Source organism: Bufo bufo, chromosome 2 (genome assembly GCF_905171765.1).
Source record: "Bufo bufo chromosome 2, aBufBuf1.1, whole genome shotgun sequence".
Taxonomy (NCBI): Eukaryota; Metazoa; Chordata; class Amphibia; order Anura; family Bufonidae; genus Bufo; species Bufo bufo.
Window position 1 is genome coordinate 320481981 of NC_053390.1, and position 18617 is coordinate 320500597.

Here is an 18617-nt window from a genome sequence, read left to right on the forward strand (position 1 = left end):
CATGACTTGACGGCCAATACACTACCATATTCATACACTTGACAAATAAATGGAACATTAATGAAACTGTGTTCATTATATTGCTTGAAACCATACACAGATAATCTGAAATTCATAATCAAAATATAAATACTTTATTATTTTACAGATATTAAATACATGTTTAACAAGGAAATGGTGCATTTATATAGTGAAATGTTTAACACACAAGTCAGGATGTAAACATCAAAATATGCATCCTAAAACAATGCAAGAAAAGAAACGGAACAGCAGCCAAGACAAAGAAAACAAGTCCATCGATACAGGTACATAAAAAAAAAAAAATCCAGCCACCCATTGAATCGGCTATGTTTTAAAGATCATTTATATGCGAGATACACCGTGCGTGCCTCTCAGTTTAGTGTGAATATAACATTTTTAATACTGACAATAGTACAATAGCATTTTATGAAAAAATCTGGCATTTACAAGTAGCACTAAATACACTTATAACAGAAAAAGCAGAAAGTGGCTTGGCATAGGAGGACGACGTAAGGGCTGTTTCACACGAGCGAGTCCATTGTGGGAATCAGGCTCCGTGTGCGAGTGTAATCCTCCGCTCTGGACTTGCAGGAGCGCACGGCATGATCATGATTTATAATGCTATGTGTCTCTGCATGGCCTTTTTTCCACAGAATCATAGTGACATAAAGCTGTAAGTATGATTCTGTAGAACGTCAAGAAGGTCAAGCAGAGGCACACAGCATTATAAATCATGATCATGCCGTGCGCTCCTGCAAGTCCAGAGCAGAGGATCACACTCACTCGTGGAGCGCGATTCCTGCAATGGACTCGCTCGTGTGAAACAGCCCTAAAGGGCCCAGGATAATGCATTTTCTCTCTGAAAAACACGGCCAAGATGGAGGCCTAATTGATGCAGTTATAGCCAGCAGATTCATTCACTAACTTGCACTCTATTTAGCATTTGATAAATTTGTTATGAAGGAGTAATTCCTTAATCACTGAAAATATACAGAAAATGTAGGACAATGGCAATAATTTAGCTCACTACACGGTGTAGCCATGTTGTTAAGCCCCATTTGTGTATAAAAGGCAAAGAATACACATACACCCGTCGTGCACACTCTGGCACAGTAATAGGCTTAAACAAACATTCACAACTATGCATATTTTAGCACTATATATATATATATATATATATATATATATATATATATATATATATATATATATATATATATATATATATATATATATACACATACATACCGGCTTTACATTCAGTGTCCGCTTTTATAATGGCACTTGATTTTCATTTATTTTAGAATACACGATTTAAAATTTACCATAAAAACAGATAAAACAGCATAGTCAGCAATATTCAGCTTGGATACAGCATTTTGGTCTCTGTGGCAGTTTTAATTAAAGGGGTTGTCCAGGATCAGAAAAAAAAAAACGCCTGTTTTCTTCACAAAACCCCATCTGTGCATTAAGTCTACTATTGCAGCGCAGCTCCCCCGGAGTCAATAGCGCAGCACTGACTTATCCCACACACCTGTGGACAGGAGTGGTGCTGTTTTTGGTAGAATGCAGCCATGTTTTTCTAATACTTGACAACCCCTTTAACTGCATATCTACCCAAACCAGCGTTCAGTTAGTTGCAGCAAATCACTTTATTCAGTTGAATTTTAAGAGGCAGGAAGTCTGGGTTGTTGTCCAGGAAAATAAGCTGACAATATGGGAGAACTTCCAGATTTCGGTAAAACTGACTTTGATGTGCCTGGGGAAAAAAAATAAAAAATTACATGTACACAATTTTTAACTTTCAAAAGCCAATTACATCAAAAGACTTGACAATTCAGATTTGATCTAGCATTAGCCCCCTCATGTTTTACTCACTGATCTTGCAGAGGTCGCTATCTTGTTGTTAGGCTATTTTCACACTAGCGTACAGGTTTTCTGTCAGGTATATTTGTCGGGTTGCAGCTGCATCTCCACCTGTCCCCATTATAGTTAATGGGGCTGGATGGCATACATGTAGCTTCCGGCAATGCCGGATCCAGAGACACCCAGCAGGCTGTTCTCTGTCGGATCTTCCAAACGCTACTGAGAAACTAGCCTTAGCCAGTGTCAGTTTGCTACAGGTCAATTCTTCAGAGACAGCGTCATCCGCTAAATTAAAGGAATTCTGCTCTACATTTTCTGGGCACAAGCCCAGAGGCTGATAAAAATTATAACCAAATATTGTTTGCCATCGTAAAGCATTGACACATTACTGTTTAAACCTACCCGAGCTTGTGCCATTTACATTCTTTGGTCCTTTGACTGGGACACTGGCATTTCTTTTTAGGTACTTCATATCTAATCCAATTGAGTCACTATAAAAAAAACACATGTATTAAAACACATTCAATATAGTAGGCGAGATTCCCACTAGGTGGATTTTTTTTTTTTCTTAGAAACAATTATGTCCACATGGGATGTAGTTTGCAGTGGAACAATCCAATGCAGATTTATGGCAAAATCTGACCACCAGGCAGCAAAATCCACATGCATTACAGGTGAGTTTGTCGTAATTTTTGCAGAGAATTTCTGGCTGTGCATTCCAAATTGCAGCATAAATTAACCCCTTCCTCATATGACGATATTCAGTTTTTGTTTGGTCACTCCCTGCCTTCCCAGAGCCATAACTTTTTTTTTATTTTTTGTTCACATAGATGTATGAGGATGGAAAAAAATAAAAAATGGGGAATGCTAAAGGGAGTCACCAATATGCAGAGTCCCCCCTTGTATATACAGGCTCTAAACTGTTGTAGCCCACTGACAATAAGTTTGCCTATTGTAATTCATTATCAAGGGCACACTATCCATGCTTTTGCACTACAGACATAGCTTATACCTAGCTTTTGTCTCAGGCATATCGCTATTCCCTACACCTGTGCTAATAGTTCCCCTGATGAGTCACAACTATGACAGAAACATGGCATGTTGGGAACAGCTGGGGGTATAATAGGGCAAGGTCCCAGATAGAGTCACCTTTATCAGCGCGGGTTGCTCCGTGGTTAAGCTTTAGGGCAGGGATGGCCAACCTGCTGCTCTCCAGCTGTTGTAAAACTACAACTCCAACCATGCCCAGATGTAGGTTGATAGCTGTAGGCAGTGTGGGCATGTTGGGATTTGTAGTTTTGCAACAGCTGGAGAGCTTCAGGTTGACCATCCCTGCTTTAGGGCATATTAGCCCCTTCACTGCTATCATCTTAGGGTGTTATAGGGTTTAGTGTCCTTCTCCTCTGCCACCTAGAAACCCTGCCCCTGCATTTCTCTGAAGTAGGGGAACCTATGCCTCATAAGGATCCTCCGCAGTACAACACCATTGGCTTTCTCCATTGCAAGAAGCAGGGATACATCTAGGAATGCAGCTGTTATTACTTTGGTTTCCATTTTTTTGTGTTGGCTGGTTATCGTTGGTCTTTTTTGATTCACTGTCCGAACATCTATATGTTAGTGTTTGTGACTTAGTTAATTTATGTCTTGTATATTGCGGTGCTCTATTTTTAAGTGATTGTAGACACTGCACACACTGTAGATTGTAGTAATACTCTTAGGTTTATGGTCACATTGTATACATTTATGTGATGCCTTTTGGATCACCCAGAGCCTTTTTCAAACATGCATAGCCCTTCACCAAATAATCAGCGTTTAAGTAGCCTGTCTGCTTTCCATGTGGTCTCAGGAAATACAAAAACACTCCCTGACTGCAAGTTTTGCTTATTGTTTGTCTTTCAGCTACCATGTAAGTTATCTGCTATTAAATATGCTGTGCAACATGAGAAATTTAATGATAGATTAGGATTTATTTTATGTTTGTACTTCAGCCTTTGACAGTGATTCATAATTGCGACTAGTGTTCAGGGTTTAGTATTTATCAGGGCACTACACCTTGGTTCACCCTATACATTTTGTGTGTTTATGTGTTTTTATCTTTTGCACTGTTAGTGTTTATATCACATGAAAAAACAAGATTTTTCTGAAACTCACCTGTAAAATCTTTCTCGCGTAGTTCATTGGGGGACACAGGACCGTGGGTATAGCTTGCTGCTGCCACTAGGAGGCGACACTAGGCTGAAAAAAGACTTATGCTCTTGCCAGGCTGGAGGGGGTATAGCCTGCAGGGGAGGAGCTGTCAGTTTGTGCTCAAGCAGTAGGAGCAGTAGAAAACATGCCAAGTAAAAGGAGAATGTAACAGACACCGGCGGAAGCGAACCCACCAAACACCCGACCGGCAACCAGACATCCCTATCAACACTAATAAATACTGGGTGGGTGCTGTGTCCCCCAACGAACTACGCGAGAAAGATTTTACAGGTGAGTTTCACAAAAATCTCGTTTTCTCGCTGGTATCATTGGGGGACACAGGACCGTGGGACATCCTAAAGCAGTCCATGGGAGAGAAAAAAAGTCCACACCCATGGAGTAACACCGTTGAGAATGCTTAATGCACTACTGCCTGCGAGACCCGGCGGGCCGGAGCAGCACTGGCAATGCCTAGGAAGCACCTGACAAAAAACTTGTTGAACGCGCGCCAGGAAGACCAAGGCGCTGCCTTATACAACCGCGAAGCTGATGCAGGGTGAAACATGTATCCCACAAAGAGTTGACCACTGGTCAGATGTCCCAAACTCCACCGTGCAGTGCCTTGTCCCGGGAGCGGAATGCCTAAGCAGCCACCAAAGGATCCACCTGGAACACCCCTTGGAGACCATCGAGCCCTTCCAAGGACCTCCAGGAATGACCAGGTAAAAATCCGCACGGCGGAAAGAGATAGTCATGGACAAGCAAACCTCCGAGTTCGAATACATCCTGATGGAGAGCACACTCTCTCGAGTGCGAGGAAAAAGGAAAAAGGGAAAACAATGTCCTGTCGCCATGGAAGGCAGCGACTACAGTCAGCAAAAAAGGTAATGGGCGGAGCACTGCCTTATGCAAGTACATGATAAGAAAAAAATTAAATAAAATGTACGTACAAGAAAAGGCACTTCCAACTCAAAAATTCGTTGGATGGAAAAACCTGCCCCCAGAAATGCCACCTTCCCAGAAATAAAAAGAGGGGAAGAAGATTTACAGAGAGAGGTTATGTTCCTCACTGAAGGCCACCAAACGACCCATCGGTCGCCTGGACGAAACCAGGTAGCTAGCCCTAACTCCAGATGCAGAACCAAAAACCCAGGCCACGGCATACACCCCCTGCTAAAGAGAGACGCTCCACAGAAGCGGTCTATTGGCAGACCGATGCCGAAGAGGCTTGCGGAGAGACTGAAAAGCTGGTTGATAACCCACAGAGAAAAAACGTCAGAATCAGACATGACCCACCGCGGGCCAAGGAACCAATACATGCGAGAACCACCGACAGCGAGGATCTCAGTCAGTGACCATATATTGACAGCGTGGTAACGCCGCTCGACGAAAATCTTCGACTAGACCAAGATAGGAGAAATACCCCTGTTGGATAGAGTGCGATGACGACGTCCAACACCCCACCCATACCAGGGAACACTGGTCAGATAGGAAAAAAATTATGAGGGGAGTCCAGAGCAGCGCCACGCATGGCTACTGGTCAGGTAGATAACGGGGAGAGACAAGCAACCAGCAGTTCGAGGAGGAAGAAGAAATAGAAGTCTCTCAGAACGAAAAGTCCATCAGCGGTGGTAACGCATGACAGGAGCCCCTGCTCCGCCTGGCGTGGTGAGTCTCATAGTCTACCCACGGAATGGGCAGAAAAAAGGTATGATCACCATCGGACTGATCTGACAGACATTACTCATGTCGTAAAAGAGATAATTGTAGATACAGGTAGCACACCCAGAATTCACCTGTAGAAGGAGGGTGTGAAGGCGTCACATTCACCAGCTGGGACCGGAAACAATACCCTGTGCAAATGCAGATGAGGGAAAAGTAGTAACATAGGAGCCACCAAGGCTTGCAGGGTGGCCGTGACCCCGGAGCCAGAGAAGGAAAAAGATGGAAGGAGAGAAGCTCATTCCCCATCTGGGACTGGCACTATACAGAAGAAGCCACGGGATGATAGTGGCGGTGCCATACTCCGTCTAAGAAGGAACCCATACAAGGGGAACCGCAAGACTATGGCTAGCATCATATTCCAGCTGAGGAGTGGGCCACACGGCAGAGGCCACCGAATGCGGCGCTAGAAAAAACCGCCATCAAATGAAGTAGCTGTGGAGGAAGAACCCTGGTATGTCGAGACAACGCAAAGACCCCCTCGTATCATTGTAGTCACAGTATATTCTGTCAATGCTGAGGGGAAGGTCTGAGGACTTGCAGTATAAGTCATGAAACCCTACTGCCCCAGGTAAGTAGAGCTAGCCTAAAACACCCCACCGGACAAGGGCGCCGAACAGGAACAATCGCCAAGCTAGCATCAGGGAAGAACCTCTACCTGAGGGGGGATGCCCACTGCAACGGATACGACCCTTAGCACCAGCGTAAAAGGTGCACATGCGGAGGAGAACACTGTCAAACTTAAACCAGAGTGTCAGCATAACCACTTTCCCAGATGAGGAGTGGGGCTAGAAAATACAGAGTCAGTACGACCCTCAACTTGTTGGAGCAGAATCACAATATTATGTGCAAAGGCGTACGCCCTTTACATTGTAGAGGACAAATACCATGACCAAATGAGATGTGGTCTCTAGGATACTGACGTGTTGCCGGTAACACCCTGAGAGGACAGAAGGTGATATATTCAAGCCCAAACCAGTATCGGCAAGAAAAAAAGGCCACAACGGGAAAATAGCCACGGTATCCACGGTAGGTCTCCATAGTTACCAGATGAAGAGTCCAGGGCACTAAAAGAAGCTAGAGCATCTAGAGCCCTGGCACAGTGATGGTGCAGCATCTCAAGATGCTTAGTCATCCACCCATTAGCAATCACTAACGAAAGGGTAAAATAACAGTAAGCATGGAGATGTCAATGTGATTAAAGAAACAACCTCCAGTGGAAGTGCAACATTCCGCTCAAGGAAGGGGGTAGCGCAACAGTCAGAACCGTATCCAACGGTACAGGAAGTACCCCATCAATGGAGTTTGACAATGCCTATGTCGAGCACTGCCTAAGTGGTAGTGCAACAATTCCGCCCAAAAGGGGGAACAACGCATACTGCAAGAACTGTATCTCGAGGAAGTGTAAGCACCCCTCCTAAGGAAAGGGGTGATGCATACTGCAGGAACTGAATCCAGTGGCAGAGAGATTATGCCACTTAAGGAAAAGGGTATGCATATCGCGAGTCTAGCACCCGGAGAGAGTGCAATTACTCCACCTAGAGAGGGGTAATGCCTACGGGAACACTGTGCCCTAACGCCACCTATGGAAGAGGCTAATGCATACGGTAAGTCTGGTACCCGTGGAACTGCAATTCCGCCACCTACAGAAGGGGGAACGCCTACCGCCGGCGCTAAAGTCAGTGCTAGTGCCGTTAGTCCATCTACGGAAGGAGGCAAGTTTAAGGCAAGTACCGTATCCAGAAATAGTGCAAATACTCCGCCTAAGGAAAGGAGTAATGCATACGACAAATACTGCTGCCTACCGTGAACGCAAACTGGGAAGATTGCGCTGGGTAATGACCAAGTCCGAATCAGTGATCCCCCCACCCCCTCGGACAGAACCTTCCCAGGGAGGAAGGGTGTGTCTGAGCGTGACCCTGGTGAGGAAGGTTGGGGGTGCGGGAGTGACCGAGGAGGAATACATCCTGCTCTGGTCCGCTTGTGTGCAGTCTTGACTCTCAGAGTCTTGTCCATGGCAGCCGCAGACTGTATTGGTGGGATATATCGATCAAACTACCCGAGGGGTGGAATGGGAACTTCCAGAGGATCACTTACCGGACTGTGTAGGCGGTGTCTTATCAACCAAACGACCTCGGAGGGTGAGTGGGAAGGTCCGGAGGTCCTCCATTGGATTGCACAGGTAGAGCTATCAACCAAGCGACCCAGGAGGGTGATTGGGAATGACCGGAGATGCTCCACTGGAGTGCACAGACGGAGGTTATCGACCACACGACCTCGGAGGGTGAGTGGGAAGGTCTTGCGCAGTCGGTGCTCATCAATAGACAACTCATGATGGTGGATTGGGAAAACACAGAGGTCCTCCTCTATCCGGGATGCACTTTAGTTTTCATTATATTTATTTATTAATTTTAAAATGGATGCCCAGCCTCAAGTGGTCAAGAGGCAGGGAGAGGTTAAAATGCCCAGTAATAAAATCCCTTACACTGCAGATAGTATAATCATGTGCCAGCCTCCATGCAGTGGCTGGTCATGAAGGGTTAACCTCCTGGAGGACCGGGTCAGGGCTCAGCGAGGTATTGGGGAAGTTGGGGCAGGCGGGAAGGATTCACGCCAGACCGCGCCCCCCCTCCTCACATAACCATACGAGGGCTGCGGCCTAGTAGGCCGTGAAGCCGGGGGCTAAAGTTATGGAGCACGGCCGACCGGGATGCCCCTGCCGGCCGGCCGGAGTACAGAGCGATTCAGAGCCGCTGGGACTGGAAACAGAAGGGACGTAGGGCAAAGTGAAGCCAGGGTCCGGTCGACCTGTGCGGGCTTTAACCCTTCCGGAGCGGCGCCTGCTGCCTAGAGGGGTGGATACTAGTGCTGGGGAGCCGGGAGCCTCCTCCGCTCCCCTCCCTGCAAAACGCTGGCCGTAAGGTCTGGGCTGCAGCAGCGTGGACGGCCACCCGCCCACTGTGTCCGGCAGTGTGGTATGCGGCCATTAACCCCCTATGCGCCGTGAGGGGTAGTGGAGGTATGCCCTCAGAAATCCTGAGCACAAAAGTTGGAGCCCGGCGTCTGCCAAAGAAAAAGTGGGAGTGGGGGTGAAGAGAGAGAAGAGGGGGCCCGGTACTTGTCCAAAGAGGGAGGGAGGCAGGGAGAGGGTTAACCTACTTACCTAGTCCCCCATCTTCCTCCTCTTCTCTTCACCCTCCCTAGTGGACCGGCAGGTCATCTTTTCCAGCAGGATCACCTCCTCAGCTGCTGGCACCGGAGTGGCAGGAGTCTGGCACGGCAGGAGGGTCTTCTTCTTTGGTGGACCTAGGTGACCCCTTGGCTGGCGGGAAGCAGGGGAGCAAGGATGCCCTGGTCCTCCTTTTTCTTCTGTGGGGAGGCAAGCGGTGGATTTTCTCACCGGTCTTGCTCCCAACCTTTTAGGTCTTGCTCCCAACCTAAAAGGAAAAATATAAAAATAAGAAAAGAATCAAATAAGAAAGCTGCCTTGCATAAAGCAGGGAGGTCTGCCTCCTATGACACTAAGCTAAAAACTGACATGCTCTCTCCAGGCTGGAGGGGGTGTAGCCTGCAGGGGAGGAGCCAAGTCTATTTTCAGCCTAGTGTCGCCTCCTAGTGGCAGCAGCAAGCTATACCCACGGTCCTGTGTCCCCCAATGATACCACCGAGAAATAAATGATGTTGGAAGGTATACGTTCAAATATAGAATACCAAAACTCAGCCTGATAGAACGTTACTAAAAAACAAAATGAAATAAATTTTTATTAAGAACTGGTCTAAAAATAAGAGGGACAATACAAAATTTTCAATATTGAAACAGGCCAACAGGATACCATGCATGTAGAGAGGGACTTAATTATATGCCATCTACAAGTGTTGTAGCCTAATAGAATCTGTGGTGACAATATGTGGATACGCTCACTCTAGTTACTACTGTTGTATAAGTGAGTATATGTCAACCACAAGTATAACAGACAGCCCAGAGCAAGCAGGTCCTGTCAGTGTTAGGGGTATCCCTAATTAGTATTACACCCCCCAGCCTAACAGTTCAGTACACCTGGGTGAAAGGGAGCCAAACCTAAACACTTAAAAGCAGTGTGTCAACGTTACAGAACACTACTGCCCATGACCCTGCCTGACAAACTAATAGGATAAGACTGAATACACGCTGGGGGCCGGAGCCTGCGCTTGAGCCGGATGGTCGTGTGAAGAGCTGCTCTCCTGCCTGCATAACCCTCACAGCACCTTATCATAGGCTTACTGGACTCTGCTATGGTTAAAATCCGGGGCCAGAAGCCCACAGAACAGCTGGGTAACAATCGCTCCCAGAACCAAGCTGGTGAGATGGAGAAATTTATTAAAAAAGCAGCCGCTGCGGCAGTGAACCGTGAATCCAAGATGGTGCCCGGCACACCGCGCTCAGGACACAAGCTGCCAGCAGATATCGGCGGTGATAAGGTAGGGGATGATCCCAGCGATGTGGACTGTCTGCCCATATCTAGAGCTTTCCTGAAGGAGGCTTTGGCAGAGGCCCTGAGCCCCCTTAGTCTGGATATCTCCTCCATAAAAGAGGATGTTAAGCACATAGGCCGGAGGGTGGAGGCTTTAGAGGAAACCCAGGCCGCAATCCTGCAACATCAGAGCGAGGTGTCATCTAGCCTGTCGCTAGCTCAAGCCCACATTAATTCCTTATACACAGCTATGGAGGACCAAGAAAATAGAGGCAGACGCAACAATTTACGTTTTAGAGGGATTCCTGAAACAGTCTAAACCGTGGACATTCCTGAAACGGTAATTCAGATTTGCCTCAAACTTCTAGGTCCTGACCCTGCCCATGAAGTCCTACTTGAACGGGCCCATAGAGCCCTGAGACCTAAACCACAGGCGAATGAGCCCCCCAGGGACGTAATTTGCAAATTCCTACACTTCCCTGTAAAAGAAGCCATACTGGCAAGCGCCAGAAACTCCAACTCTGTGGATTGGGAGGAAAACAGTATTACTATTTTCCAGGATTTGGCGCAATCAACTCTCAAAAAGCGTAAAGCCTTGAAGCCTCTCACAGATTGGCTACGTCAGTGAAAAATTATTCACAGGTGGACATTCCCTTTCGGTATATCTTTCCTGCATGAGGGATGACGCATCCACATTTCCTCCTTTACAGATATGGATAAAGCATACGACATCCTCCAGCTTTCCCCATTGCCCATCGAAAACTGGGACTTGGTCCAGAATTTGAGCTCCTTACCTGAACTTCCAACAGTGACCCCCTGGGAGCCTCTATGTACCCCAAAGCCCCAAAGAAGCAGAAGGGGAAATTCCTTCTCCACCCCCAAATGTCTGTCCATGGTGGATAAGTAGTCTGCCCTGCTTTCTCTCCCCTAGGCTTAGGGGTACAAGAAAATCAACATACGGGACTTAATCATTCTAAGTTCCTATTATGTTGCTTTCAGAGTGGCTAAATCCTATATACTGGGTGGAGAGCCTAGCTTGTATTTTCTCGCTATCTTTGCCCATGCTTTACTCTTCACCCAGTATTAGACGTTGATACAGTAGGGATTCCTCATCTGAGTTTTCCCATCTGTCTTAAGGTTAGGCTAGTCATGTTGCAAATTAATAATTCATGTGACGCTCATGTTACCTCCCATACAATTATGCCCCCTATATACCTTGGGTGCCATATGTGTTGCTTTCACTCGCTCACGCATATCTTTTAGCACTCTACATTATCCTCTCTACCAGTGGATTTAGATGAGACCTCCCCTCATCATCTGCCTCCTACCTGTTTTATAGTGGGCAAGATTATGAGGGTTCTTCTTATCACTCCGGGTGACTGGAGACTTCTCGACTCCCCTCGTGGCTGCATTCTCTCCTCCACCTTGTCGCGGGTTGGTCAATTTTCCTTTGCTATATCAATTAGATTTTCTCCAACTTCCCTTCTCCTTAAAAAACTATGGCAGACTTTAAGTTAGCTTCATACAATGTAAAGGGACTGAGATGCCCCTCTAAGAGATGTCAGATTTTTTTCTCTCCTACATAGAGAGAAATGTACAGTAGTCTTTTTGCAGGAGACCCATTTCAAACATGGGAATTATCCCAACCTTTCCCATTCTAAATTCCCTGCCTGGTATCATTGTGGTGCTGGGGATGCGGCCTCGAGGGGAGTCAGCATTGGCTTTGGTAGGGGACTCCCTTTTCAATATAAATCCCATGTTCAGGACCCAGATGGTTGATACCTAATCCTAATAGGCCAAGTGGGACAATCCATGTTTACTTTTGCAAACATATACGCCCCAAATATAGATCAATCCAGTTGGCTCACCCCAGTCTTTTCTCTGATAGAAAAACATAGAGAAGGCTTTTTGATTGTGGCAGGTGACTTCAATATAGCCTTGAACCCTTCAATTGATACCTCCTCCAAAAAATCCCCAGCCTCAGGGAAAACTCTTAGGTTATTACATACGAATATGCATAACTTGGGAGTTGGATATTTGGCGCTGCTACAATCCTGACGCAATTGATTACTCCTTTTATTCCCCTGCTAATAATTCATATAGCAGAATTGACTACATTTTAGTTCCGAAAGATAAACTGCAATTCTGTTCATTCCCAAAAATTGGTAATATTACCCTATCTGACCATGCCCCGATTTTTTGCGAAGTAAGCACAAACCAAAAAACCAATAGACTACCCAACTGGAGATTTAATGAATCTCTATTAAACAATAGCAAACATATTACCCTCATATCCTCTTATCTTGAGGAATATTTCTTAAATAATACCTCTGGAGATATCCCCTCAAGTCCTCTGGGACGCTCATAAGGCCTATATCAGAGGTAGACTGATTGATTCTCTCTTCAAGAAGGAGCACAGACCAGAGAAAAAACTCTGCAACCTGTTATCAAAAATACACATAGCTGAAAAAACGCATAAGAAATCCCTGACAGTCCAACAATTAGAGGAACTTTCTTCCCTCAGGGCTCAGTTAAAAAACCTCTTAAATGAGCGCTCAGCCAAAATTTTTGTTATCAGCTCAACAGAAAATCTTTGCTCATGGCAACAAAGCCTCCAAGTATGTGATGAATCGGATTAAACAGAAGGAACTCCCGCTTTGTTCGATCCCTTAGATCTTTGCAGGGTACCCAACTATTTAAGGCTGAGGAGATTGCTGAGCAATTTAGGCCGTTTTATAAATCTCTTTATAATCTCCCAATCCCTGACCCCCCTAACCCTTCTCTATGCAGGGAATCCAACATTAACTCCTTCCTTGACACTCTCGACCTCCCAGTCTTAACTGTATCGCAACGGGAGTCCCTAGCCGAACCATTCACTATATCGGAACTAATTATGGCTATTAAATCTACCCCCAGGGGTAAATGCCCTGGACCAGACGGACTCCCTATATCTTACTTCTTGACCTTCAAAAACATCTTGTTACCTCATCTGCTCCCTGTATGTAAGCTTGCAATGTCCAATCTTCCTCTTTCCCGCGATATGACTAAGGCCACTATAACAATAATAGCCAAAGATCCTACATTATGCTCCAATTATCGCCCAATTTCCCTACTTAATGTAGACCTTAAACTCATAGCCAAGATGTTAGCTACTAGGTTGCAGGGTTTCTTACCTGCACTAATACACCCGGACCAAGTAGGATTTGTAAAAGGGAGGGAGGGGAAAGATAATAGCACCAAAATATTAGATGCCCTGTACTATGCCACGAAAAAACACACCCCCTTGGTCCTGATTGTCAAATGCTTTCTCTGCGTCTGTGCCAGAGTGGACTGGACGTATATCAGATTGACTCTGTCAAAATTCCAAGTACCTGATCAATATATCAATGCAGTGTTTGCTATGTACACCTGCTCCTCGGCGTCCGTGTCAGTTAATGGAATACTCTCCTCCAGTTTCTCTATTAGAAATGGGACGAGGCAGGGATGCCCCCTCTCACCCCTACTATTCGTCCTGGTGATGGAATCCCTCCTGCAAGCCCTTAGACAAAATGGAGATATTAGAGGTCTGAAGGTTGGGGCGCAAGAATTTAAGTTAGCTGCATTTTCTGACGACTTGTTAATTATCACCACCAATCCTCATAAATCCATGCCAAAAGATATTAACAACGCTTAGCAATTTCGGCTCCCTTTCTAATTTCAAGATTAATCCCTCCAAGTCCCAAGTGCTTCATATAGGCCTCTCCCCTGCTAATCTTTCTTCTCTTCAAACAAATTCCCCATTTAATTGGCAAACTTAGCAATTGACCTATTTGGGGGTAAAATTATCCCCTCATCTGCCTGACCTATTCCGACTAAATTACAAACCCCTCCTAGCATCCATGCAGGCCCAGATGGATACCCTGGACTCTCAATATCTCTCGTGGTTTGGCAGGAAAAATATCTTTAGGTCCCTGATTATGCCGAAACTCACCTATCTGATGCAGGTTCTCCCTATCGAAATACCCAAGCCATTTTTTGCCTCTCTGAATAAAACTATTCGCAAGTTTATTTGGCAAGGTAAAAGCCCCCGTACTTTCTTTGACACTCTGACCAAACCTAGATCCAAAGGTGGTATTGGCCTCCCAGACCCTGAAGCCTACATGGATGCTATACAACTTTCCAGGGCCCTAGACTTGATCAGAGAACCGTCTCATAAGTTCTGGCTCAAATTAGAGAACGCCTTACTCCCCTCTTCCACTCGGGCTTTTCTACTGACTAATAAGCCGCTCCCACCACATGGCTTAGCAACCAACCCTCTCACTCGCAACACCCTAAAAGGTCTGGAGGAGGTTCACTTCCAGCTCTGAAGGTCCTACACTCCCTTCCCCTCTTTTACTCATAAAAGATATTATTGATTTGGCGCCCAAAGAACTGAAGGAGAGCTGCCCAGCTGCCATAAGAACATCAGAGATTTCCGCCTCGCATCTACTTTATCATGAGGGCTGTGTTCTCTCTGATCCTGAAATTTGCAAGTCATTTGATTCTCAGATCCGCAACCCAACCCTACTGCATTTCCTCAGGACAGAAGCACTTCTCTGGGCAAAAAATGCCTCCCAACCAAGGGAACCAAGCTGGTTTGAGGAAATGCTATGTAGTAAGGTATACCCATCCAAAACTATTTCTAAAATATACAGACACCTAAAGTCACCTTCTTAATCTGTCATCCCAGGAGATCACCAAACTCTTAATCTTCCCCCACAAGATATCCAGGTGTATACGCATCCAAGAGAACAACTACAAAATTCTTACGAGATGGTACAAGACCCCAGATAAAACATGCTTGTATAGCTCAACAGCCTCTGATATTTGCTGGAGGTGTCACGTCTCCAAAGGTACTTTTATGCACATCTGGTGGTCTTGTGACCTAATTAATCCTTGGTGGCATAGGATCATTCAACTGTGTAATCAGATATGCCAAACATCCCTCCCATGCACACCTGAGCTAGCCCCGATATCCCTGGGGATGGGTAATATAGGTATACAAAAATCATCTCTCTTTGCGCTCATGCTGGCAGCTGCCAGACTACTCCTACCTATGCACTGGCTGTCTTCTGATATCCCCTGTATTGATCATTGGATCAATAAAGTGGACCAGATTTATAGGATGGAGGAAATCTCCAATTGGGAATCACATTCTAGATCCTCCTTCCTAGGGGTTTGGTCGCCATGGAAAAAATATAGAAAATTTGTATAACAAGCTTTTTCAGCGGGTACTTATTCCAAAATTGACCGCCTGTTCATGTCCTGCTATATGGATCCTCATACCCCGCTAGCCCCCTTCCTTACACTACAGGAAACATACTCTAGGAGCCCTGACATCTTGTTTACCCTGAACTGTCCTAATTGTACTGATAGTACTTATGTCTGATAACAGCTGATACCTGTTAGAGTTGGGCTTAAACCCCCATTAGTTACTTGAACTTATGCTAATTTTTTCGAATGTAAATGCTGCCTTCTTTTATGTCACTTGTACCGTTTTCAAATTTTGACCTAAAGCATGTACTTTGACATGAAAAACAGAAAACAATAAAAATCAAAAAAAAAAAAAATGACTGAATACACGCTGGAGTACACCACGCTTCATCAGGAGCAATGAATATAAGTTAGCAAGTTACTAGCCGTCATGAGTAGCCGCACGGTAGCATGCGGGAATCTGCAATATGATGGCGTGTGCCAACGCCGGGAGTGCGAGCAAGTCATCAAGACACGCCCCCCGACTGGAAGACAGCGAGAGGTATCGCGGATGCATCCACCGGAGGAGAGCCCATGTGTGCTCAACAGTAGCAGGGGGAATCAAAGGTGCAACTCTAAGTGTCCAGCGCAGAGCATCAAAGATAATGGGGAAGCTGGTGATAGCCCAAAAGTGTGAAAAAAACTAGAAAGATACAACAAAGTGCCATAAGAGGCAGCAAAAGAAATAAATAGATAAATGAATAGATGAGCAACCATTGATAAATGATGGATAAACCACATAATAGTGGGTAATTAGGATATAGATATGGGACAATAATGACTCGCTATAACCACAGAGTGTGATAGTAAAAATTCCTCAAGTCCCATGCAGAAAAGAGACTAGCCCGTGCCGCAGGTGACTCCCATAATGTGGCACAAAGGTAAAATTACCACACACACCACAGGTAACCACCATCATGTGGGACACTGGCTAAAATGGTGGCTAACATATAAATAAAATGAAGCATGCAGATGAAATTGCCTCATTCAGGCCTTTGGGGTTGACTGTATGCAATTTAAAAGGGTTTGTATCATCAGAAAAATCGTTATGTAGCTGGCTGACATTAGCAATGTGCTAATGTCAGCAGTACATAACAATATGATTTATATCTCCCTGCCTGCGTACACGCTAAATAATGACTTTTATAACATGCAAATTAGCATCTAGGTGCTAGTGAGGCGTTGCTGCAGCACCTAGAGGCTCCGTCCTCTCACCGTTTGGCATGCCCTTGTAAAAGTGATTGACATCCTCGGTCTCCTCCGTGCCCCGCAGATCCTGCGCCGTCCATTTTAGTGTTAGGCACAGATGCAGTGAGTGAAGGACGCTTGCCTGCTGCCGTCCTTCACTCACTGGAATACTCACTGAATACCTGGAATACTGGGTTACCAATCATGCGGAGCTATGCTGCCCATTTCCAATATGGCGCATACTGTCTGGTTCTAGGCGGTGAAATTCCTGCCTAGGAATAATGCAGATATCACGTTAGTCACGTGACCACAATAGAAGGCAGTCACGTGACCAAAATGGTAGTATCGCAAGATTTGATCGCTACCCAGTTATACTGATATCAATATAAAGTGGGCGTTTCTGCACAGGTGTTCTTAGAGGGGATGGAGCCTCATTATTGGGAGGGGTACATATAGGAGAGATAGGGGATGGTATTACACGCCCCCTGAGGAAGCACGTCAGTATTTTATGCCTCATCGTTGTTTGCTCCTGTCCTGGACTTCCAGTGTATGTAGTGGTGGTTTTGCACTTTATTTTATGCATGTATTTAGAATTTGCCCTCACTTGAGACTATTATATACTCAGCACATTTTTCTTTCTCACCAGGTATTACACGGTACTGTATAGGAGAGTTACATAGGTGTATTTGGCCCCTATAATTGAATGCACATTGTGTCATTTGCTTATGCTGTTATTCATTTGAGCCCCTTTTAGTAAGCCAATAGACAATCATTTGGATATGCCCAACACCTATGATTTCCCTGTCTATTACACCTTCTAGTCCTTGCTAGGATTGTAGCATTACATTATTCATCTGATTCATGTTTTGTGGGGCGGGCTCACTCTACATCTCGACACTTCTCGCATGGAGTTTTTATCTGTCATCATATTATTGTTGCATTTCCTTTTTTGGATTAACTAATAAAGATTTGTTGTATACTTTGAAATGTGTGGCATTGTCGTTTTGGAATTTTTTAGTTAGGGCCCACACATATGTTATATTTTATTATTATATTTGTGGATGTAGTGCAGTACCTGTAAAGCGCAAGATTAAACAAATATCTTGTACACTTTGCAGATAGTTTCCATGCAGAAATTGACCTGCGATGCGGATTTCCAAATCAGCAGCACATGAATTATGTTTGTGATTTAAGCTGCAGATTTCACGCTTTTCCAAAGGGTGAAATCTGCATCAAAACCACATCTAATCCTTACCAAAATCTGCAATTACAAATTGCGGATTTTGATGCTGATATATTGCTGAAATGCACATAAATCCGCACTGAAATTCTTGCGGATCGTATGTGCAATCATCCGCATCGTGTACAGGCAGCCTTACACTGTTCTTACCACTTTTGAGCTGTGGAAGGGAAAATGGGTGTAGTTAGTAATAATTAGGTACACTCCAGATTTTACATTTGCAATTTTTTAAAAGTTCGCAAAATAGGCCCCCTCATGATAACCCAACTCGTGACCACCTAAACATAGGCAGATTGGATTTAGCAGAGCACAAGGGCAGGAGAAAGCAATGTATTCTTATCTAAATTTACTTACAAACATACCATGAGGTAGGAGGCAAAACAGGAGTGGATGTAGAAGGAATATGCCTGGGCTCAAGGGTGGGACTGCAATCAGAAGGGAAATTTAAACTGAATCTCACCTATAGTGTGGGAAAATGAACAAAGAAAAACAGACTTCATAAATCATTGATTCACAGTACAGGGTCTTAAAAAGTGATTACTACCATTAAAATATTGGAGTAAATAACCCTTTCAGGTGCTCAAAGTAAGAGGATATACCAAGAAATTATTAACTAGAGTGCTCCCATAATCACCATAATGAATGTGCCTAGCATAAAACCCAAGTGTTAA

At 45.0% G+C, this 18617-nt stretch overlaps 1 protein-coding gene across 1 annotated transcript in view; it reads right to left on the minus strand.

The window, feature by feature from the left end:
• Window positions 1-1392: 1392 nt before the first annotated feature.
• Window positions 1393-18617, minus strand: part of LOC120991494 (spindle assembly abnormal protein 6 homolog) — a 68581-nt gene continuing 51356 nt past the window's right edge. The window contains exons 14-16 of the mRNA XM_040420301.1: window positions 18309-18406; window positions 2290-2378; window positions 1393-1780 (exon numbers count right to left, since the gene is read on the minus strand). Of these exons, the coding sequence (XP_040276235.1) occupies window positions 1689-1780; window positions 2290-2378; window positions 18309-18406 (279 nt within the window). The 3' untranslated portion in view covers window positions 1393-1688. The remainder of the gene's footprint in view (window positions 1781-2289; window positions 2379-18308; window positions 18407-18617) is intronic.